The sequence below is a fragment of the Colletotrichum tamarilloi genome (assembly GCF_030869305.1).
Source record: "Colletotrichum tamarilloi strain Tom-12 chromosome Unknown Scaffold_5.1, whole genome shotgun sequence".
NCBI lineage: Eukaryota > Fungi > Ascomycota > Sordariomycetes > Glomerellales > Glomerellaceae > Colletotrichum > Colletotrichum tamarilloi.
Window position 1 is genome coordinate 350020 of NW_026849388.1, and position 23189 is coordinate 373208.

Below are 23189 nucleotides of genomic sequence, written 5' to 3' on the forward strand. Positions count from 1 at the left end.
ACATATCAATCAGTCACCATTCATCAAACCATTAGAGGACCAAGCTAACCGGCTACCCCATTTCTTGCCGTCCCGCCTTACATTTCCTCGCGTTTTCTCTGATGGTACCTGGCCGGAAGAGAAGTTTTCAGCTCTCGACAGACAGCGCCTTGACGCCCACGAGCTTCGCCTCCTTGCCCTTCCCGTCCGTCGTGACGAGCCAGTACTCCGTCCGGACACCGCCCTTTGGCACCTTGTAAACTCTAACGTCGTTGCCCTTGCCCGCCTTGCGGACCGCCTCAATGACGTCCTTGTAATCGCCGTTCGAGTCCCAGTCCACGGGGTCCAGGAGCTCCACGTCCGCGTTCTCGGCGTTGGGGTGATCGATAAGTTGCGCGAATTCGACTACACATGTCATATATTAGTCACTTTGTCTTGCAAACATCGCAGGCATATTTCCCCTCCCCTGGCGTGAAAAGGGCAGGAGGCAGGAGGCAGCAGGCACGGCACAACTCACCTTCGTCCGGCAAACCTTTGCCAGCCTCATCCCACTGCAGCGCGACGCCGACAAACGGCTCATCCGCGTCCGAGATGTACACTTTATCCTGCTTCAACACGTCCTGAATGGCCTTGGGTACCTCGACGCCCTTGTCTTGCGCCTTGAACTCCTTGCTCTTGCTGGTCGTGGTGGCATGTCCCTCGTTGGGGTCCTGGTTCGCCTTGTCCAGGAACGCCGCGTAGTCTGCGTCGGACATTTTCAAGTGTGTATACGTCGAGAACGTGCTGGTGGCTATCTGACGAGGCGGGAGAACCTTGCTCGTGCTGCAGCTGCCTGGCGCAGTACTCAGCCGTCGTAGTACGAATGGGTTGCGCGGGATGGAGATTGACGTCGATGAGGAGAGGGTTCGTTGACAGAGATTTCGATAGAGCGTTCGCGGGGTAGTGGTCTTCATTCGCTTCTTATGGGTTGCGGACGAGCTGAATAGCGTACTGAGGGGTGTCAAGGTCGCGAACTTGGTTCGCGGGAAGCTGCACGCCATGGTTGGGTACAGATAGAATGACGCAACGAGGGGCCGGCTAGCTACGCCTCACGTCGCTCCCGCTGGTCAGACCTTGCCGCCCCACCATCTCGGTATTGGCTGGCTGTCGATACTAAGCGCCCACATTTTTGAACGAATTTTGTACTCCGCACTGTAGCTGTTGCTACAGCTTCTACTTATCAATTGTCTTCCAAGTTGAGTACAATTGCAATCACATTTCACAAGCCACACGAGGGATTACAAGTGGGTTGGTCATCTAGGTATCATTGGTTTGACTTTTGAATTCTCGGCACTCATTTTAACCTCAAAGGTGTCCCAAACCATCCGAAAAGTAACATGAACCCTCTACACCGATGCCATGACCATGATACAAAGAAATTTGATGAGAAGAAGGAATTTACTGAGCAGCAAGGTCCTTCTTGAGGGTACCCTGGTACTGCTTCTTCTCCGCCGGCGTCTGGAAGGCACCGTGTCCGAACTCGGACGAGGTATCGATCCACTTGAGGTCGATCTTCTCGAGGGCCTTTCTCGAGGTGTGGGTGAACATGGACTTGCGGAGAGTCATGACACGCTTCTTGGTACCGGGAATGGAGCCCTTGACCATGACGAAGTCGTTGTTGATCTCACCGTAGCGGACGAAGCCACCGAGGCTGTGAAAAATGTCAGTAAAATTGCTATGAAATCAACACGTTAGAGCAGAAACGTACGGAGTGATGGTCTTCTTGGTGACATCGATCTCGGTGGAGGCGCTGTTGTCGGAACCGGCCTTGCCAATGCGGTAGACCTTGTGGTTGACGGAAGTACGGTGGTGGTATCCGTTCTGACCGGCACGGGCGACAGTCCACTGGACGTGGGAAGGATGCCAGGCACCGATACAGGCGACCTTACGCAGACCCTTGTGAGTCTTGCGGGGAAGCTTCTTGGTACCCCAACGGGCGGTGACACCCTCGAATCCGTGACCCTTGGTAACGGCGATGACATCGATCATCTCGTCCTGCTCGAAGATGGAGCCAACCTCGACGGGCTTCTCGAACAGACCGTAGCCGAAGTCGACCTTGTCGGCGACGGAGCCACCGTTGATCTGGATCTCCATGAGGTGGGCCTTCTTCTGCTTGATGGGGGTCTTGCGGGGCTGGGTGTGGGCGAGGACGCGGACGACGGTGCAGTACTTCTTGATGCGCTCGATCTCGCGGGTGATGGAGGCGCCAGAGTTCTCGGAGTGCTGCTTGGCGTACTTGGTGAAGGCCTTCTTCTTGGACTTGTACCAGTTCTTGTAGAAGCGGCGGCGGATCTCGTCGCTCAAGTGCTCGGCCCAGACGGTGGTGAGCGAGCGCAGGCCGCGGGGGGTCTCGATGTAGCCCACAAGACCAACAACGATCAACTATAGAGTTGTTAGCCATAGGCACAGAGCCAAGCGGGCTGCGTTGGTAGTACAGGTGGGGTATCAATGATGGAGACGGCCTCGACGACCTCCTTCTTGTTGGCCTTGGCGCCGGGGCGGTCGAGGTCACGAACGATCGTGGTCATACCGGCCTTGTAGCCCATGGTGGCCGTCAGGTGGACGGGCTTCTTGGCATCATCCTTGGGGAAGCTGTGCGAAGGATTGCAATTGTCAGCCTCTGTCTTCACTTGGCCCAAGTCTCGAAGAAAATATTGCGAAAAGTGGTGAATAAAACTTACGACTTGACCTTTCCGCGGTGACGGGCAGCACGCTTGCGCGGCAGGTAGGCCAAAGACTGAGTAACGTTAGCCGAAGTTATAGTAATTGTCGAAATAGGTGTAACTGACGCCGTGTCTGGGTGCCTCGTACTTGCGGTGCGACATCTTGATGATTGACCTGGAGGTTAGTTGTCGGGTTCAATCGAGAGGAGTGACGATTGGGAAATTTCTCAAAGTCGGGATAGCTGAGGCTGCAAAAATGTCGTGTGGGCGGATTTCCTCCTGCCGGGACGCACCACCCTAATCACGTGAGCGCAATAGCGACGAAAAAAAATCACTTGCCGCACTTTTCTCTCTTGCCTGGTCCAAGCGTCTTTTCCGAGGTCCACAATCAGCCTGAATCTTCCATCAGTGGAGGTGTAGAGAGAAGGCACGTACCTGAGGACTGGATTGCATCCCAGCAAGGAGCACGCCAAACACTTGAAGTCTCCGCCATTTGCACGATGCAGAACTTTTCTGAGAGCACACGTTCATTCGCCCCTTTAAGGGGTCGATTGGTCTGGACAAGTGAAGCCAAATATGGTTTAATATTGTTTAGTCATTCAAGCAGTCTAGATTCACCACTACTTTTTCTCTTCATAAGCTACCGTAGTGCCTCAGGTAGACACACCAGCATCCCGTTGAAAGGGGATTCTGGAGATAGAACGAGGAACAGGAAGGAAATGGTATACACGATAAGAGAACACAGGATCCCTCAAGACAAATAAAACAAAGCAAACCACGTCAAAGCCGTTGATCCATTAAGTCGACTCAACCTTGGGAGTTGGCCCCATCAGGCCGTTGATGCTTGCGCTCGTAGGCGTCTTAGTCTCTCCCGACGCCGGAGCCGGACCCGACCCGTTGGTAGTGGCGGCGGCGCCCTTTTTCTCATCCTCACCGCTATCGTCGTAGTCCTCATCAACGTCCATCTTTCTCGCTGCACGTTCGGGCTCGCTGGGCTGCGGAGGCCGGGGAGCAGGGGTGTGCTCAAGAGGCGGGCGCTCTTCAGCGGGGTACTCCTTGACGCCGGGAGCGGGCCCGGAAGCAGGCCCGGGTCCGTTCTGCGGTCCGTCATGGAGGATGTTCTGCATCGGCGCAGCAGCAGACTGCATCGGCGGGAGATGGTTGTTGGGCATAGGGTGGTTGGGTTGGTGGTGCGCGGCCTCTGACGGATGGTACCCGTCGTTGGCATGGCGCTGCTCCTCGCCCCTCCGAATGTCCTCTGCCCTTCTCTGATCATCCGCTCTCCGCTGGTCTTCGGCACGGCGTTGGTCCTCAAAACGGCGTGCCTCTGACGAGTTGCGGCGGTACTGGTCCCGGGGTCCCGGAGGAGTCGATGGGCGGCGAGGGCGAACGTCGTCGAGCCTGGCTCGGTTCTCGTCGTTGGCCGGTCGCTTGTGAGAGGACTCCTCCTCCCACTCACGCATGCGCTTGGGGCCCACAGAAGGAGGACGGTCATGCTCATTGCGCTGCGATGCAGGGTCTCCGGTGATCGAGCCCGGAGGAGGTGGAGGCGGGGCATTAGCCTCCATGGGTCCGGGGGTGGGGCCGTCAGGGTGATGGCTGTACGGCGGTGGCGGAGGAGGTTGGTGTTGGGGGTACGCCGACTTGGGGGAGGGCATGCGGTTGTCATGCATGGGCCTCTCGCCAGGCCGGGGACTGTTGGTGCCGCGGAAGTGAGGCGGCTGGCTAGGAGGGCCATTGGGGCCGACGTTCATAGGAGGCATCTGAGCAGAAGACGGCTGAGTGTAGTTGGGGTTGATGGTGCGCGGCGCAGACGTGGGAGGACCCTGAGGCTGCTGTTGCTGCTGAGGCGGCTGCGGCGGTCCTGCGTAGTGAGATGGCGGGCTAGCCATCCGACGAAGCGGCTCGGGATACGGCGGGCGACCACCGTGTTGTTGCTGCTGCTGCTGTTGTTGTTGCTGCTGCTGTTGCTGCTCTTGTCTCGGGCTAGGCTGTCGCGGCATGGGGGGAGCTGGGCCACGGAACTCGCCACGCTGCTCATACGGGTTGGGTGGCTGAGGAGGAGGGTTGATGTCCGCAAGCCGACCCCAGCCGTTGCTTCCAGGACCGCCGGGTCCCGGAGGCGGAGGAGGCTGCTGTCCTTGCTGCTGCGACTGAGGAGCAGAGCTTCCCCACTGGGGAGCCGGAGGGCCGACCTGGTAAGCCTGGGGATGGACATCGGCAGGCTGGGGAGCGCTGGGAGGCTGTCCTCCGTTGGCGCCACCGTTTCTCAGCAACTGCAGACGAGCCTTGATGTGAGGGTTCTGAGGGTCAAGCTCTGCAGCGCGCTGGTAGGCGTCAAGCGCATCGCTGATCTGGTTGTTGCAAGATTCGTACTAAGTCGGTTAGTAACGTTGCCTTTTTTTCTTTTTTCCCAAGCTGTTCGATCTTGATAGGTTTTGCACTTACCAATGTGCCCAAGTCATACCAGACCTCGGAAATGAAGGGGTTGAGCCGGATGGCACGAGAGTACGCGTCGAGGGCATCGCGATATTGGTTGATCTGGTAGTACAGTACTCCGATAGAGCACCAGAAAGTCGGATTCCTTCCATCGCGGTAGACGGCCTGTTGGTAGGCTTCATATGCCTTGGGATACTTTTGTTGAGACATGTAGCACCGACCAAGAAGGTACCAGCTTTGCGCGTCGCCTTGGTCGGCGGCAACGGACTTCTCCAAGAACTCGATAGCTCGCTCTTGGCTCTGGAAGCTGCTGCTCTGCTGATGATGAAGCCAGCCCAGCTGTTGCAGAACCTTTGCGTGACTAGGATCGCGTTCCAGAACTCTCTGGTACGCAGCCTTGGCACTGTCGTACTGATGCGGGCGTTAGTTGCGGTATTTGTCAATTGCCGACGAGGAGATACTTACATCCTTCTGCTGCTCGTGAACGTGGCCAATTTGGAACCAGATGTCCTCCTCGGTGAGAGGAGGGGGTGGGGAGTTAACGATGTACTTGAAGCACTCTAGACTCTGGCCGTACTTCTGCTGTTGCTTGTATATTATTCCGAGACGGAAGTAAATTTCGTTGGCCTTTTCGAAGTCGGGCTGCATTTGCATAACCTGAGAAAAGGCCTCTTCGGCATGCTCAAGAGAGCCGTATCTGTCGTAAAGGATACCAATGCCATACCATAGCTTGGGCTCCTGTGCTGTATTAGTATTTGGAGAACCCAGAGAGCCGGAGGCAGCGCTACTAACCCTGGGGCTCCTCAAGTTGACCAAGGCGGACTGATATGCGGCGTAGGCTTGCTGCAAGTCGTCCATCATAAGGTAGCAGTGACCTGTGAGCAGTTAGCGTGAGTCGCGTTGGTTGAGCATAGGGCGGGGACTTGTTACGCACCCAGGCTGCCCCATGCCTCGCCGTTGGTGTTGTCGATTTTGAGTATTGCTTGCAGGTAGTCAACTGCCTTGTGAAACTCTTCGCGCGTTCGCAGGATCAAACTGATGGCATTCATGGCCGCGACCGACTGCGGGTTTGCTTGGAGGGCGCGATCGTAGGCCTTCATTGCCTCCTCGAGGTTACCGAGAAGCTCAGCAAAACTGCCTGCATCAATTGTTAGAACGAGCTGCGCGTATCTACGATGGCGATGCACTTACCAATCTGCATCCAGACAGCTTCGTTCATGAGGAGGATTTGTCGCGAAGGTGCATAGTTCTGCCCTTGCTGCATGCCCGGCGGCGGAGGGGGTCCAGGGGGGCCGCCGTGCTGCTGCCCCTGCATGGCCATGGTTGGCGAAGGGTGATGGTTTGCCATTGTGTTGGGAGTCGAGGCGTACTAGGTGTGCGCGTGCTCCTGTGAATGCGTCGATGGATTGTCTTGACGATCGCGCAAAGAGGCGCTAGATTCTACCAGCAACGACGTCGCAATTATAAAAGGTAGTTTTACTTAGAGAAAGATTTTGTACTAAAAGCGCGAGGCCATACAGTCTTTGGTCTTGTCTGTGGTGGTTGAGGAACAGCTCGCGGCTTCCAAGGGCGCGGGCTCAGTTGTTGCGACGAATCGAACGGATTGAGGTTCGACGTGCAACCAGTCAACGGGAGGCTGGGCGAGAAAGTCTGGAGCGGCGACACGCCAAAAAGCTACAGAAAAGCCAAACAAGAAGAGGATGATGATGAGGGTGATGGGGCAAGGGCGCAGAAAGCGCTCAAGACAAGACAATGATGATGTTTTGTGAGTAAAGAAGGGATGCGAGACCCGACAGCGATGGATCGAAGCGCCCCCGTTGTAGCTCAGGGCGAAGTTGGGGAATTGGAAAAGAAGGTGAGAGGGAAGTTGGGAGGCTGCGAGAATAGGTTCCATCACTCTCGCAAACTCACCTAACCCTCGGAAAGTACGTACTCTTTTACCCTTCCGTTCCTTTTCTTTTACTTTGGCGACGGCACGGGGTGCGGCAGAGCTGATCCATAGCGAGCGAAACGAGACGATGGGGACCAGGGGTGTGGATGGGTGTCTCATTAGGGTGCATGCTGCTGCCGGGGTGAAAGACGGGGCACGGATGGAGAACAAGCCAGCCCATCTCATCTGAAAAAGCAACTTGGCTAGCGTCCCTTTAGCTGGAGCCGATACCCACGGTGCCACACCCACGCTTCTTCCATCTTTCTCACGCTTCACCACCCGTGGGCGCTCACGCTCACGCCCATCCGCCCAGCCCATCCATCCGTCCATCCATCCATCCATGCCCATGTTCTCTCCCCCCCCGTCGTCCATAACCATGGCCACGTCCACGCCGTCTGCCAGGCCCAGGTACGGAGTGCGAGTACAAAGTACTTTGTACCATACGTACAGATTTCATGGAGGCGGGCGGCGGGCACTCCCACTGAACGCAATGTCGCCCCTCGTCCCTCCCTCTCTTCCCCTCCTCTATTCGTACGGATACTTCCCAAGTTGCCATGGGTCATGGCTACCTTACACTGAAGGCATCCATCATCCATCCACCCATCCATCCATCGGCCTCTTGGTTGCTTGCTTGCTTGGTGCTTGGCTCCTGCAGCTCCGAAATGGGGAGCAGAGAGGTGGATAACGTACCTTGGCGTATGGAGACGTCGACCTCACTGCGGAAATCTGTGGTAAAGATGTGGGTGCGGATGATTCCTTTGCGAGTCTAGCGAAACACATCTTGCAGACAGACCCGACCCCCTCCCCCCCTTTTTTTTTCTTTCTTCTCATTGCTACTGCAAAGTACGAGTCGGCAGCTCGACGCCCTTTGCTTCGTTTGTCATCAGATGCACCAAGACGTGAGATGGCCCCAAAACCCAGAGCCTGAGCCATGTGCCATGTGCCATAACAAAAGTAGTCCACCTCCAAGCTACCTGGCATTTCCGAGGTTAATGGCCCAGGACACCGATGAGCCGCCCCTAATAGGTATCGCGTGGTCGACTGTTGTTTAGACTCTCTCTCAAACTTGGCGGTGCGGCGGCTTTCAGTGGGACCCTCACCCAACTCACGCGTCAAATCAACGAGAGGGCCAGACATGATGCCAAGGCATCGCCAAACCTTGCTCCCCAATGGTATTGCAAGCTCATTGATAATCCGACAAAATCTGAGGCAAGCTTCCAACAAACCTGACAAGAAGGCCTCAAAACCGACTGTGACCGTCTGCCATCATATAAACGCACTCAGATGTGAGTGTCGCATACTGCTGCGTAACGTGATGCAGCCTTGGACCACGCTTCGCGAGGGTTGATGCTCTGTTACACTATCACGTTTCTGCGTTGTGTGCCAGAAAAGAGACACGGTGCGATTGGGGCATCTCAAAAACAGAGGAAGCGGACGGAACAAGTGCGCGGGTATCCTCCATTTGGCGCTCATCTTTAGAGTCAGCTACCTACCTTATTGTAGCTGCCCCCTCTGGCATGTCCAAACGAGGATCTACGGACAAGGAATGTCAGCGACCGTCCAGTTGGACATGCCATTCGCAGCCAGTTTGAAACAAGAGACAGCCATGTCGCATCGCATCGCGGCGCCATCCTCTCTGATCTTTCCCAGTCACTGTGGCGGAAGAACACCGAGGGTATGGGTCTTGACGGGTTTGCCTGAGGCAAATGTTCAAGCCAGCTGCCAGCGCGCGACATGGCACATAGCCATGGGTAATCAATCAGACAGCTCTCCAGTCGTCCCGTTCGGACCATTTTGAATCGTGACTAACAAGCTTCTGACCGTACTGCGCAATAAAGGTTGGCAAAGACTGATTTCGACGGGTACGCTGAAGATCAACCGAAACGACTGTCAGAGAAGGGAGCAAATTATCAGAAACAAAACAATAAAAGAAAGAGAGCGACGCACCGAAATAATAAAGATAATGGAATAATCCCCCCCAGCAGAAAAGGGAGAAACGCTGCGGTTGAAGGCCGCCGCCGCTAAACTGCATTACGGCACGTCCCACGTGTCTGGAGTTCCAGGAGGTCACCTCATCGTTCACCTCAGGTCAGGCCCAGGGAGGTTAATATTCACCGAAGGGTACGGATAGGTAGCCCTTCCCAGCCCTTCTCCGGGGAAGCGCCCCCTGAGAAGACGGGAGGTACCATCCATCCACCCATCCATCAAACTCCGAGTCTGAGTCCGGCTCTGTGGTGCCACTGGTGTGTCTGGCCGCCCGGGCTGGCTGGCTGAGTGAGCTGGGCTGGGCTAGGCTGCGCCCAGGGCAGGTGAGTGCATGGCTGGCGACCCCCTCCCTCCTCTCCAAGCTCCAAGATCCTGATCGGGGGAGTGGATCGCACCGTCGAAGAAATGCCAGAAGCCAAAACCAACACAAGAAAAGACGAACTTTGAGTTTGGTTCATGTCATCGCTGCTACCGCTGCATCCATCCACTCAGGACGCCGATGTGACTTCATCCGTGCCGCAACTGCTCGCTAGTCAGTTGTAAATTACCTTACCTTTCCCGAGAGTTTCCCACTGCACCCTTCTCTTGCGCGGGCTGGTGTTCCTGTCGCTGGCGTTCTGGCTGGCATGCTGTCTTCTCCCGTCACACTTCAGGCACCACACTTGCATTCCTTATTCCTCGGCACCTTCCCCCGGTGGAGATCTTCGGTTTCAGCGCCTGATGATCGTGATGGGATGGGCATGGTGGTTCGTCGGCTTCTTCGAAACCACCGTACCGAATGGACCTGTGGGCGAGCTATTTGGTGTGTTGTCTTTGTTTTCGTGTCGCACCAGACTTCGCAATCGTTGAACAAGCTCATACCCGCAATCTGCAGAGATCATGGCGGATCGGTGGTTGAGTCCAGCAGGAAAAGCTTCTCGATACGAAGCTATCGTCAGTTGGCGCCGCAGTGGCTGGGCCCGCTCACTTCTTCAGTTGGACCGGTTTGAGCAGGTGGTGCACGCACGCTGTTTTTCTCTCCTCCAGTGCGGTCCACACTACGTTAGCCAGCGGACAGAAATGACGGACTACTCGTAGACGTATCCGTAGGTAGTCGTACGCTATTGTGTACGCAGTAGTGTAGTGCTCTCGTGCGCGTGTGGACCAAGCCGCAGATACAGGATACACACATGACGCGGGTGCACCTGTGGGCTCTGCTTGGGACCTGCAAATAGCTCGATGGGATCCGGTCGCCGCCGCCGCCATCGTCGCCAGGCTGGAGGGGGATCATGGCTAGATTAGGCAGAGTGGGGAGGGAAGGCCGGAGGCTTACCTGAGGTGTCCTCGGAGAGGAGAGGAGAGGAGGGGGGTTCCGTCAGGGGTCAAGGTGTGAGAGTCGAATTGCGACAGCAACCAAGTGAAGGGGGGCGTCTGCGTCTGTCTCTATGCCCGTAACAGGGGGGTGTGGATGGGGTTGCCTGCCGTTCCCCCAACCCTTGGCTTGGACCAGGCAGAGAGAGAGAGAGAGAGAGATTGTGTGCGTAGCCAGGCTGTACCGCAATATGTACGTGCAAGGTAGGCGGAGGAAGGATGCAGCCATCTCTCGCATATGCAGGCCGTTTGGAGCAGTGCGAGGGTACCCGACTGACAGCGGCGTCAAGCGCAAGGGATGGGGAAGATAGACACTGTAATGTGTGGGCGTACACGCTGTGCCGATGTGCGTGTGCGTGTGTGCGTCGGGTGTGTGTGTGTGTGTGTGTGTGTGTGTGTGTGTGTGTGTGTGTGTGTGTGTGTGTGTGTGTGTGTGTGTGTGTGTCTGTATGTGTGTATGTGCGCGCGTGCGGGAGTGTGTGGTGTGGAAGAGATGGTGACGGTATCACGGTGGGAGAGGTACCGAGGCGACGTGAGAATTGAACTGGGAGAAGGGCGGTGGTCTGGTGCTGAGGTGGGCGAGAGAAAAAGGTAGGTGCTCTCTACGAAGACCGAGTTCGCGAGGTTTAGGAACCTTGCGGCTAATAAGGCTGGGAAGGATATAGCAAGGTACTCCGTACGATGGAAATGCGTGATTATGAGGATGGATAAGCTCTGGATAAGGTGCCGGGGGGCGGGCTGCCAAAGTCCGTCCCGTGCAATTATATTGGTGCTTGTGGTTAAGAAGTCACGCATACAATGAGTCGTGGCAAGATAAAAGTCGGGGAGAGAGAGTGGGCACAGGTCTCGAGGTCCATGTTTTGTTCATCGCAATCTATCTGCCTCGATAGATTGGCTCACCGGAAGGTACCTCACCTTACACAGGCGAAGGCCACAGATGGAGAAACAGCGAGGAAGAGTCGTGAGGTAAGGTAGGTGCTCTGCGGCGGCAGGAGATACTACGTACAGTACGTATTGAGGCTACGTGCATATCTGGTGCCTCCCGCCCAACCTGTCGAACCTGACGTACCGCCGGGGAGACTGATCTGACTCCTTGGCGTTAGCCACGGTGTGCTACAGGTACGTACTGGCAAAGTCTGTGGGCCGCAGAGCCTTTTTCGGGGTCGAGTGGCACGGCACACAGCCGCTGGGCCCATCCATGTTTCTTCTGTCCTCCATTCTTCTCTCACTCTTCCCAATTCGTACAAGCCTCACACCCCCGGTAGCCCGGATATTTTCTGCTTTTCCCTTACTATGTACGAATGTACTCCCGTAGATGGTCTCTGCTCTGTGCTCGTCCCTCTGGACCCGTATGGATACCGTCCGCCCGTCTCGAACCCTTCGGCCCCCCTTTTTTCCCTCTCTCGCTGGGCTGGAAATGAACAAGCACGCACAAGAAACGGTCGAGTGGTACGTATCTTCTTACGCACTTCAGCCAGCAAGTTAGGTTCCCTCTCCTTTTACTGCCACTGCTAACATCGCATATCCCAAGCAGCCGCATGGAAGCCTATGCCTATCCGTATCCGTACATAACTTGGCACCATCGTGATCGATCAGTCCGAAGCTGCTACAGCCCATTGGCCATCATGACCTCCAGAGCCACGGCGTATAGCGATCAATTCTGGCGAGAACTTCGGATCCCTCCTGGGAGGCTGGCAGCATTCGGTTACTCGCGGGAACACGGATCTAGAAGGCACAAGCTCATATTAAGCACGAAGAGCTGATATTGCTTGCTTCGCTGCCATGCTGATCTCCTCGACGGATTGGCTCACTCTTGGGCTTGGCTGGCATCTCTTCTACCTCCCGCGGTCCACATAAAGACTCGTTATCTCTCGACCTAAGCGGATAATAAAATCGAGCAAATTCTCCAGCCTACCCTGCCCTGGCCGCTGGCGCTGACGAGCTTGCATATTCAACCTTTGCCCTAACTTCTAAGGTTACGCGCCGCGTCGCTCGGGAACCCCCAGCCCAGGGCCTTGTCTCCTTTCTATTTTCCCTTCTAGACGCAGTCACGCAGTCACGCAGTCCAAATACAACCGGCGCGGCACACGGCCCAAACATACAACGTTCAAGGAATGGCTTGGCTGGTGCCGCACTCCGACGACGATGGTCCTCCTCCCTGAGGCTCCCCCCATCCTGTACGTAAGTCGCAACGCTTCTCAGGACCCATCATGCGGTGAAGGTAAACGGCGGAGACTGGGTCTGGGTCTGCACTAAGTCTGGGACTCGGTCGTGTCGGCAACCACTTCACGTGAGCTTGTCTCCAAAATGACGAGCCTATACCCGACAGTCAGGGCCCCGCAAACCGTCCCATCTCTCGCTATGGTCAGACTGGTTTGGTCTTCCCGGTCACGACACACTGCGAAAATCTGTACACAGATACGTGTCTGACGCGATGGCCAGACCTCGTCTCCATCGCCCTGTTCAAGACTTATATTGTTGACTCGTCTTGTTACCATCCTAGCAGCTTTTCTGTATGGAATATGGTGTGGCTAGGGTGACCGCAGATCGAATCGCTGGGCGCAAAGCGCGGGCATCTCAAACACCCGCATCCCGCGTCCTACTACAGCATCAATCCACGACACGACACCAATACCACGATATCACGATGCCACGATGTTCGTGCATTGGCAACATAGTCATAGTCCACAGGTCCAAAGAAATGCGAGAGTCATCGCCAATGCAGAGCAATTTGCCAAATGCACTCGACGCCGCCTCAGCAGCAGCAGCACTGCGGGAGGCTCAATTGAGTGCCTCTGCTCATACCTACTTTTACTTGCCGATGACTTTCAGCGGGGGGTGCCACCCACGGCTACGCGGGCACACATTCCTGTGAGGGTTGTGGAACATGGGAATCAATTAAAAGCTGAGACAAATGATGCAGCCCAGCCCAAGCCAACCGGCGGCCCAGACAGACTTCTCCGAACGGGATGCCACACCTCCAAAGCAAGGTTGCAAACCCACCACACGAGCCACAGGCATCCAGGTCTGCACGCGCCACGGGGAAGCCGACTCAGCCAATGCCAAGTCCTAGCCTCCAGTGGTGAAGAGTTTCCACCAGGCCTCAGAAGCCAAGCCGTAGGCCGAGCCAAGCTATTTGTGGTCGAACGGCGCGTTTATTCGATTTGCCCTTGTCGGGGACAGGACATGTCGACGTCTCTAACTAGTGCTAGGCTTACTTTTGCGGCCTCATTCCACGAATAAACTCGGGTTGAACTCGTCGTCGCTCTGGATCACTCGGGCGGCTGCGGCTCAGCTCACCTCCACACTGAGTCTACCAGCCTCGAACCCACCAGCCTATCGCCGAATCATCGGCCCAGAACTCCAGACACCACAAATGCCAAAAAGCACCTGCTGAATAAGGCTCGCTAAAAGTGGAGACCTCAAATCCTCTCCTCGTCATCCCCCCTCCGGCGCCCCAAATTCGTGAGGGAAACCCCAGCATCGTCACGTTTTTCGCCGTGATTGGTCCGGTCAGCTAACGCTACATCGGCAGAAACCTTTTTTCTAATTTTCCTTCTTTGCTGCCCCTTGGCCTCAACCCCTCGAGGCAAACAAAGCAAGCACCACGGCAAGCCTTCCCCACCCTCGCCTAAGGCATGCGCTAAAATACGTACCCTTAGATCGGCGCATGCCGTTGTCGTCAACTACTAGCCGTTCCAGACTATTGCCCCGGGATTACAGGCGCCCAGTGTCTAGGCGGTTTTGACGCGTCCGAATTCCCTTTTCCCAACATCACCGAGTCCATCATAGAAGTGTCGTATACCGAAATGTTATGGAAGTCATTGGGCAGCGCTGTTGGGCATTTTGACATTGCATCAGATTCTCGAACCAGATGCCTGAGCTGGCCCTGCCAAGACGAATTTGCTCCATCGTCGTTCTCGCAGATGGCAATCTTCGGGCTCGTTTATTCCGTCCAGTCACCGCCAAGAAAGCGGTAGTGACTCGCGGAGAACCAACCCCTAGGCCTACGTAAGATAGAGCCTTTGGGTGCTGCTGATGGTGGTGATGAAGCCTCTGTGCATACCATCCACCTTTGCCATGCATTGATCAAACGCACGCACACATCGGTTCGCTTTCCATTACAGAGAAGAGACGTAAGACGTTGGGATTGCAGGAACCATAAGAGAAGGGAGCAAGGAAGAGACCGGACGATCAAGGATTCCTTGACCAGGACCCCGATTCCCCGTCTCTCCCGCGGTTGTGTCATGCACAGGCGACCTGCCTCGAGGTTCATGTGTCATGTCTAGAGGTCTCTCAACCTTTTGCTCCTTGTCTCTGTTCTCGCTGCTCACCGAACGTCGCGGCTCGACATCCATCCATGTCCGTCACGCCCGACAGAAGGTCCCCGTCAATCTTAAGTTCTCAATCCCCGATGCATTAACCGTCTGGTATACAATGCATTACGATGCCACACTACGAGGACAAGCAGACTTTTTCAGGCTCGCTCGCCATGCTGCCCTCTTGCTACGGTTAGGTACCCAAACGACAAGCTCGCAAAGTCAGGCGCCCCATCCATCAACTGTAGATAGAAGCTTCGAAAAAGACAAGATGAGACGCGTCCTGAGAAAGGTGCGAGAACGGTTTGGATTTATTGGGTTGAAGTTCAGAAAAAGGGACGATGGATTTGCCTTGCTTGGTTTAGGCCTCCTCCTCCTTCTCCCTCATTTCTGAAACATGACACTCGCTATCTTACTTACTCGGAGATCTTATCGATGATGCGTTTTTCTTCTTCTTCATTCTCTTCTCCTCTATACGGAGTACTTCCGCTCACCTTTTCCTCCCATCTCGGACTCGTCTCGTTTTGACCTCGGACCGGGAAATCCGTGCGCGCGTTCGATCCAAACACTTTCAAACGACTAGAACGCCCAAGAACAACCCAACACGAAAGGTATATGGCTCCGCTAATGCTATTTTTCTCCCAACGGACTTGTGAAGTCCCTTATGGTTGCATGAGTATCAATGGCGTCCTTGGGAGGGAGACATGTATATATTTTGATCTAGGCATGGTTTTCCTTACGGATACAGAACAGCTTGCCACCTATCATTTGACGTGCATGGTGTGCAGGTAGGTACCGGAGATCGACGGTTCTTACATTCCTCGGTTCTTGTGTCCCGCAACTCTAAATCACTACTGGTACTATAGAAAGTCCGCAGGAACGCGCGGTGTTGGACGGAAGAGATAGTGGCGGAATGTGGTTTCATTAAAGGAAATCCCGACAGTTGCTCACGGGAAATCCAAGACCGCGTTCTTTCCTCGGGGGTTTCCTTCATTCCACTACGGGCTGTACAGGTAGGCATTCGACAGCGCGCTTTTGAGCAAGGGGGCTCTGGGCCTTTTGCCTTTGCGTTGCTTGATCTCCACATTATACCACAGCCCATGGTATGCCCCCGTGGAGGGAGGCTCAAAGCACAAGCGCCGGCTCGATTCACCACGGGATGTGTGGAGTCGTTGTCGGACTACCTATATTCCGTAAGGCACTCGGAGAAAACTCCACCGAAGAAAGATGGAAAGATGGTCTCTCTTGATCAACAGCAAGTGATGTATCTCGAAGGAGATAAGTCAAGGCTTTGAATGTCAAAGAAAAAGACAGCTCGCCTGTCGCGCCCGTAATAATATCCCATGTTCGGGTATCGCACGCCCGCAGAGACCTCTTCCCGCCCCCAAACACCCACCTCACCTGATCCCCCCCCCCCCCCCAAAATGCCCGCTGACGACTCGAGATGAGGAGAGACGGAAAGGTTTCAGGGCGCGGTGGTATAAAGGCAAAATATTTATTTTTTTGACAAGACCGATTATCCGAAAAGTAGTTTGTATGTTTTCTTGAGCTAGATCGAGATTTTTGTCGTAAGGTGCACAACTCCCCGAGTGGTAGCTTTGGTGCTAGTTTGGCGGAGATGTCACTATGGAAAGCAATATATTGTTCATGGTCATTCATCATCGATGCTGAAGCTCTCGACAACATGCTGATCACCCTCTACACGTGGGTGGGTATACATCACGGCGACATGCGAGGAGGAAAAAGATCGGACAGCCCGAGATCATCAGACCTCGGAACCAAGGGACACACACAACCTCCTCCTCACTCCTAAGCGTCCTGGCCGCCAACATGTCAAGCAAGCAGGAACCGGGACGTGGTTCAGAATTTTCCGTAGTCTTATATAGGCCTCGCACAATATTTACGCGCACAAAGTTTCCCCTTTGCTGTATTGCTTTTCCTTGAACACCTTGTAAACTACCACAGGTACGGATGCTTTACCGTGGTTTGTACGGAGTAAAGGCCGTTGCTTAGTACCTTGGCATGGGGTGGGCCCGTGGGTGGTGGATGGCGGGTTCCGTCCGCGCCCCGGCACGAATGGCCCCCGTACGCTCACGGACCGGTGATCGCGCGTGTCAGTCGCAAAGACGCCAAAGAAAGAAAAAAGAGAAAAAAAAAAGGAAAGGGAAGGGGGACTGAAGTGAACACTCGGTGAGAGAAACCACTACCGAATACCGGTCCGAGGACCAAGAGAACGAATGAGATTTCAAAAGAAGACGGCAAATCAAGGAGTCCCGTCAAGGAAACATTCCAAAAGAGAAAAGCACCCCGGAGTTGGGACTAATACAAGGTACGCAAACGAACACTGTCCGAGGGTGCATACGGAACGGGGACGGCCACCATGACTCCAGCTACTTTTAGGTCCGAGGGTAAATACCTACCCATCTCACACGAGGTCCCCGTCCTTTCACTCCATACCTTACCTTGCTCTAAACGCCCTCTCTTCGGTCCTTCGGCGCCGAAGAATCGGATCCTAGTGGATGACGCCCCTTCCCACCATTGGAGATCTTGTTTCGGGTGGTATCTGCTGGTGGAGCACGTCGTTGGCCATCATGACGCAGCACGTGGGAAAATCATCTTCGTGAAGTGCGCGCGGACATGCATCCGATTTTAAGCACTCTGATGACAGAACGAAAAGCGAAGGCTTTGTAAGTCTATAACATACATCATTCCGAATTTACGCCCATTGGGGTGTAGTAGGTTAGAAGCTCTAGACCACTACATAGGCCCAGGCCGTCGCTGTCATAATCCTGGATCGCCGCTCATACCGCTTTACACACGCACACGCGCGCACTCAAGGTATCCGTCTTTAGACGCCGATGCCAAACAAAAGGAAGAAAATACCCGAATTAGAAAAAAGTTTCCCCCAGGATCAACACATAAGAGTACACAGTTGGCCGCAGCCATGAAACGGCGCCGTCGCCGTTTAGTCCAATCGTCCAAAATCGGCTCAAGACCTGGCCAGAAAGAAAGGAAAGTAAACCGATTTTCTAGTCGAAGCGAAGTGTGTGTGCCTCTCCCCCTTCTCTCCCTCTCACGATGCGGATTTATCGCTCGACTCCTGCTCGGGGTGGTAGTTGGTCTCCCCCAGCATCGCAGTAGGCTGCGTAGTCATAGCCGTCTGCGTGTTGGGCTGCGGCTGCGTCTGTACCGTCGGACCCGTGGGCTGCTGCGCCGGAGGTTGTGACGAAGATCGTGCCGGTGTGCCCGCGGTGGCGGCGTGGAGCCTCTGATCCAACGTCTTCAGTGCCAGCGCTCGTCTCCGCTCCGCCTCGGCTCTCGCACCACCAGGTGCGCCTCTCTGTATGAAGTTGTTGCCTCGTCCGGACGGGACGTTGTCCGGGGAGAAGGGGCTGCATATCCGCATCGCCACCAGCACCTCAAAGATCTGGTTTGAAAGGGTGGCAACGAAGGGCTTCACCGGCGCCGGGAAGAACTCGGCAAATGCAAACGTCTCGCTGGCGTCTCCGCGGAGGGAAGTCGGCTGAGAAGAGTCGAGGTCGGGGAAGACGGTCTTGTAGAAGCGGAGGTATGTCCAGCTCGTTAGCAGGCCGCTCAGAGCAAGGGAGAAAGAGGCCGCCGTCAAAAGCGGCGTCAGAGACAGAATAAAGACGATGCCGAGATATAATAGAGGGAATCGCGGAACTCGAAGGGAGAGGATGCCGCGGAACAGAGTAACGGTGTGCGCCGGGACGAGCTGGCTAAATGCGACGAGGAAAGAGATCTGCATCGGGATCGTGCCGCCAATAACGGTCAGTCTGTCAAGAGCTTCGTTAGTATTGCTAGCCGCAGACACATAAGGCGAAGATTCACTTACGTCCAACGCTCGTTCCTTGTCAGGGTGAAGAAGATGATCATGAGCGCAAAGGTCAGGACATTGGGAATCAGCGCCGTGACGGCGACAAACTTGGCCAGCTCCGCTGAAGACCAAGCTCTCTCGAGGTATCTACCGCCTTGGTAAATGGTGACGCCGGCAATTCCGAGAGTGAAGATGTTGTTCTCGACCAATGTTGAGGTCAAAAACGTCCACGGATAAATAAGGGAGAGCTGAGGGATGAGCGTCAGGTACGGTATCACGATCTCGGATGTCGCGCTCCATTGACGATAGCGGATCGCCGCGCTCAGAAACGACTGCACGACGAGGACAGCCAGCAGGACCCGGGTGACCGGCGGGATGTTGATTCGGGGCGGCATCTTGGACAGCTTCCGTTCGAGGAGGAGGTCGTCAACAGCTCATCCAGGTTGGGATCGTGAGTTGGGCAAGCTCGCTTTTTTTGCCCTTCAGATATCTGGTTCCTGGAGCCTCACACAAGGGGACACTTGGACGTGACTGGTAAGGCGTCCCGGGGTCGTTTCAGTGGGTCCCTTGAACGGATTAATAGTCATACCGACATTAGAGGTGAGCTAGTCCCGACAGGGGGAAGAGCTGGAAGCTTGGCGCACGGTCCTTGCAGACGGGACTGATTGGATCCCGTGGTCCATTTTGGCGGGTTCCCAGCAAAATTGACACGGGCAGCTTCTCTCCCCGGTTGCGGTACGTACCTGAGAACCACGTTCCCTCGAGACTCCCTCTCGTGCCTCAAGTTCTCTCAACGATGTGTCTCTGACTGCCAATATCAACGTCTGGGATTGTCCTACAGCAGTAGGAATCCTGCGATAAATTTCGACTTGCGGCGGATCAACAGATGGAGTACAACACATGAGAGGCAAGGTGCGGCGCACAAGCAGCAGCACAAACAGGGCCCCGAGTTTTTTCATCTGCAAGGCGATGAACGGGCTGAGAGGGGGGCGTGGGAGTGTTCCACTGGTGGGTACGACGAGTCCTCGATGCGGTCGAAACGGGGAGATCTCGTGGTTCCATCCCTGCAGGGCTTCCAAGGGCACTTGGTTCGGTTGAACGCCAGCTCAGCCCGGCCGTGCCAGTCAGAAGCCGTTGTCCGCCCTCTCCCACAGGTGCCACCGTCCCGTCCAGCCTCTCGGCAGGAAAAAGCCTTGTTGTTGTTTATTGTCTTCGGTACAGCCATGACCAAAGGCCATTTCAACGATTCCCTTGGGGGAATGCTGTGACGGATGAGATTGCCTTTTCCCAGCGCAAGCTGTGGCTCACGTTGGTGAGAGTGCCACAGTGCCCAGGCGGCCAAGACTGACTCGAGAAGAGGCCCCTGGACGCCTTCGGACGGTACCGCAAACCTCGGACGGGCTGCCCTAGGACCACCAAGAAAAGGTGCCAGATCGCTCGTTTACTTGACTAGGCCGACTTCGTCCGCTAGGGGAGAGACGCCGTTGCGTTCGCAGTGGCATTACTGAATGTCAGAGAAGGATACAACTGTCAATCTGAAGTACTGGTCGCCACCCAACTCGCAACGAGACGATCGCTTGTCATCGTTACAACGAATGCCAGCTTTCCCGATACCCAGTCCGCAGTTAGCGGCTCAAGCCCGACAAACCCCTTCCCTCGTCATCTCAATACCTGTTACCCCAGACGCTGCGGCGGTATTGCGCTGCGACGCATGTCGCCATTGAAGCAGGAAATCCGAACAACCAGCAAATGGCAACGGGTAATAAACAGCACAAGCACCAGTACGGATACACTACGAATGGGCATCGTTTGAGTCTGTGCCAGGGTGCTAGGGTGATCTCTGTGAGAGCGTGCTGCCATTCCCAGGGGTGTTTCCGAACAACAAAACGTCGGCCAACGTTGACGGGATGGGGTTTGTCCACAAAACGAGGTCCCATTCGGCTTGGCCTGATGTGCCGGTGTGACTGGCCAGCAGTGAGTGCTCACAGACAGGCGGTGGCAGGGGGGCCTGAAGAAGTCCCCGGAGCTATTAAAGATCGAAGGCCATGCAGCCATCACATCCTTGTCCACACCCACCCATGGCGCCTCGCAACCAGCGGTTCCCGCCAGGAAGGCCCCTTGATGGGCAATGCCACGTACACACAAGAGATGACCTTTCCGGGCAGACAGACGAGAGCTTGGTAGAGGGGAGAGAACGCAGGATGCGAGGAGTACCGAGAAAGGCAACGAACGCTTGAATCGACGACGACAGTGGCATTTCGTCGTCAAACATACGTCGTTGACACAACAAAGCGCGGCCACAATCCTCAAGACAAGAGAGGCTTGTTCCGGCTGTCTCGTCCGACTCCGACCACGAGCGTTCCCCCCAGCTGGTGTAATGATTAGTATCCCCCACTCGGCACCGTACCTTGCCTTGCTCATTCAAGGTTTGGCGGTACGTACATGACGGGTAAGAATTGGAAACAGACGACAAACCGCTGCCCATCTGCGCGGGCTGCAGCCCCAAGAGGCGCGGCCCTCTCTCGGCATTAGCCTCCAGGGCGGTGGCCGTATGGGGCAAAAAGAGAGAAAGAAAGCCATGTACGTATCGATTTGTGCATACAAGCTAAGCCGTGCCGCAATCAAGACAGACGACGGTTGGGCGGAGACGTCAGAACACACACAAGCACCAGTGGTCCCAGTGCACCAGACAAGCATAGTCTGGCGCTGCTGGGAACTCGTCCCGTTGCTCGTCTCATCTTCCCTCCTTAGCCTGGCACGCCTGGCAAGTCTGTTTCTGCGGCGTGCTTCCGCGCGTGTCTGGCCCTGCTTTAGTTGTGCACCTTGGGTCGTGGAACAATGCTGGGGGCCAGAAACAGCCACCAGGTTCACAAGACTGGGAATGTTTCTGGGCCTCCCGCCTGCGTGTCTCTTCTGATCTCCGACCGGTGAGGTGGAGATGGGTATCCGTAGCGGGATCAAGTCACTCGAAAGGGGGGAGGAGGGATGGGAGATGCCGGAGCACGGAGGCAGGTCACTGGTCACTGGCAGTGGTGATACAAAAACTGCATTCGATTGGCGCAGATGCGCTAGAAGCGAACGTGCGGCGGCGCCCGCAATGGGCAGATATGACGGACGGCAGAGTCAAGGAGTTTGCACGAGCAGATCAGCTGGGTTGAAGACATTGGAAGTTTTCGGGTTTTCCCATTGCATCCAAGAAACTGGGGAGCCGCCTTACGTAAGGTGGGACTTGATGATGGGCTCGACATGTACAAAAGCTCTAGCCAATCCGTGCATCGCTCTCCCGTGTCTGTCTGTACTTTTCGATGTATCTTTTGACTCTACAGATTCATCCTGCGTACGGATACGCACGAGGTACTCCGTACCTGTGTCATGGTCGGTACGGAGTACGGAGCACCTTGAAAGTTCAACGTCTCCAGCCCTCTGTCCGTCACGGTCCAGCTGCCCGTATCCCTACGTCTGTCAGTCAGGAAGAGCCCGGCATCCACTGTGCCTTGCTTGTTCTGGACCCCTGAAACCATCGAGGTTTTTTTCTTCTTCTTCTTTTCTTCTGGTGCGGCCACGATGAACGCTCGTCGATATGCACGCCGGTACCTAGGCATCGATCCGTGTGCACCTTGGAGAGAATTCGCTTGCCCCGTAGTCAGCTAGACGACTAGAGATCGACACACACTGAGCAAGAGATTGAGCGCAATCGCGCACTTTTGATACCCAGTCGTGCCGGTGCTATTTTGGATGGGAGTGTGCCAGGTAGGAGGATCCATCCCCGGTGCTCACATTGCACAACAGCATGGAGAAGCCTAGCGAGAAGCGAGCGACGCATTATGTATGTACTCCCGTTACTCCGTACTCCGTAGTTGTACCTCTCGAGATCGAGAAAAAAAAAAAGCACGCACAGCCGGCTGGGCCCCCAGGCCTGGAAGGCAAGGCACGAGACAGGGAAATAGGGCAAAAAATAAGATAGAGAGGTAAATGTACTTTTACGTATGCGCGAGTATGAGACGGTACTTGGGACAAAGCGCAAGGGGCGGCATTGCGACTTGGGGGTGTCAGGACCACCTTCAAAGTGCCCCGAAATGTGGCTCTCCCGGGAACCCTGTCTTGAGTAGCAGCCCCAAACACCAAACCCCAAGTTCGATGGACCACAACAACAAATTGATGGACGGGGGACCACGGGATTAGCAGAGAATTATCGTTTTCTCGAAGGCTGCCCGCCCCTTCTGCCTCCCACTCCCCAGACACAATTCTCTCTGGGACCTCCCCTGATCTCAGTGGTGGAAGAAGGTACCCCTCGAGTCGTCGTTTCCTTCTGCCCGGCACTGCAGCAAGTTTTTCGTTCTTCAATTCTAGTCGAGAGAACCGCGCTCCGAAACATGGGAACACATACCTAGTGAACAACGGGGTAAGTCAAAGAGACTGCCTGCCGTCTCGTCATTGTCGTGGTCGTCGTACCTAGCGGCTGGCCCAGATTTCTCAATGGGATCGCTGACTGGCTAGTGATTTCGAGGAACGGTCCAAGAGGTACGCTGAAGGTTAAGTACCTTGGATCATGCACTTTGGGGCCTTGGAGCCGGCTCCACACCCGCCCGACAAGTACGGTACGTACCTTTCGTGGGTAGGGACGCAGTAAGGTATGTATGCTTGTT

The 23189-nt window shown here is 55.4% G+C and overlaps 9 protein-coding genes across 9 annotated transcripts; 3 read left to right on the forward strand and 6 right to left on the reverse strand.

Moving 5' to 3' along the window:
* Positions 1-127: 127 nt before the first annotated feature.
* Positions 128-1019, reverse strand: CTAM01_02212 (uncharacterized protein; the record flags this gene model as incomplete). The annotated part of the gene is made up of 2 exons (XM_060518251.1): positions 128-384; positions 497-1019. The coding sequence occupies 2 exons, from the start codon at positions 1017-1019 to the stop codon at positions 128-130; spliced, it is 780 nt and encodes a 259-aa protein (XP_060386884.1).
* A 397-nt stretch (positions 1020-1416) lies between these two features.
* On the reverse strand, positions 1417-2843 carry CTAM01_02213 (ribosomal protein L3; the record flags this gene model as incomplete). Its single annotated transcript, XM_060518252.1, has 5 exons — positions 1417-1669; positions 1727-2400; positions 2454-2610; positions 2700-2755; positions 2808-2843. 5 exons carry the CDS (start codon positions 2841-2843, stop codon positions 1417-1419), a joined length of 1176 nt encoding a protein of 391 aa, XP_060386885.1.
* Positions 2844-3478: 635 nt separating this feature from the next.
* On the reverse strand, positions 3479-6468 carry CTAM01_02214 (tetratricopeptide; the record flags this gene model as incomplete). Its single annotated transcript, XM_060518253.1, has 5 exons — positions 3479-5056; positions 5130-5531; positions 5586-5995; positions 6055-6258; positions 6312-6468. 5 exons carry the CDS (start codon positions 6466-6468, stop codon positions 3479-3481), a joined length of 2751 nt encoding a protein of 916 aa, XP_060386886.1.
* A 150-nt stretch (positions 6469-6618) lies between these two features.
* Positions 6619-7398, reverse strand: CTAM01_02215 (uncharacterized protein; the record flags this gene model as incomplete). Its single annotated transcript, XM_060518254.1, has 1 exon — positions 6619-7398. The coding sequence occupies one exon, from the start codon at positions 7396-7398 to the stop codon at positions 6619-6621; it is 780 nt and encodes a 259-aa protein (XP_060386887.1).
* A 2992-nt stretch (positions 7399-10390) lies between these two features.
* Positions 10391-11181, reverse strand: CTAM01_02216 (uncharacterized protein; the record flags this gene model as incomplete). The annotated part of the gene is made up of 2 exons (XM_060518255.1): positions 10391-10807; positions 10858-11181. The coding sequence occupies 2 exons, from the start codon at positions 11179-11181 to the stop codon at positions 10391-10393; spliced, it is 741 nt and encodes a 246-aa protein (XP_060386888.1).
* Positions 11182-14667: 3486 nt separating this feature from the next.
* On the forward strand, positions 14668-15099 carry CTAM01_02217 (uncharacterized protein; the record flags this gene model as incomplete). The annotated part of the gene is made up of 1 exon (XM_060518256.1): positions 14668-15099. The coding sequence occupies one exon, from the start codon at positions 14668-14670 to the stop codon at positions 15097-15099; it is 432 nt and encodes a 143-aa protein (XP_060386889.1).
* A 2679-nt stretch (positions 15100-17778) lies between these two features.
* On the reverse strand, positions 17779-18938 carry CTAM01_02218 (eukaryotic integral membrane protein; the record flags this gene model as incomplete). The annotated part of the gene is made up of 2 exons (XM_060518257.1): positions 17779-18502; positions 18562-18938. 2 exons carry the CDS (start codon positions 18936-18938, stop codon positions 17779-17781), a joined length of 1101 nt encoding a protein of 366 aa, XP_060386890.1.
* A 1354-nt stretch (positions 18939-20292) lies between these two features.
* Positions 20293-20727, forward strand: CTAM01_02219 (uncharacterized protein; the record flags this gene model as incomplete). The annotated part of the gene is made up of 1 exon (XM_060518258.1): positions 20293-20727. One exon carries the CDS (start codon positions 20293-20295, stop codon positions 20725-20727), a length of 435 nt encoding a protein of 144 aa, XP_060386891.1.
* A 754-nt stretch (positions 20728-21481) lies between these two features.
* CTAM01_02220 (uncharacterized protein) lies at positions 21482-22111 on the forward strand (the record flags this gene model as incomplete). The annotated part of the gene is made up of 1 exon (XM_060518259.1): positions 21482-22111. One exon carries the CDS (start codon positions 21482-21484, stop codon positions 22109-22111), a length of 630 nt encoding a protein of 209 aa, XP_060386892.1.
* Between the last annotated feature and the right edge of the window lie 1078 nt (positions 22112-23189).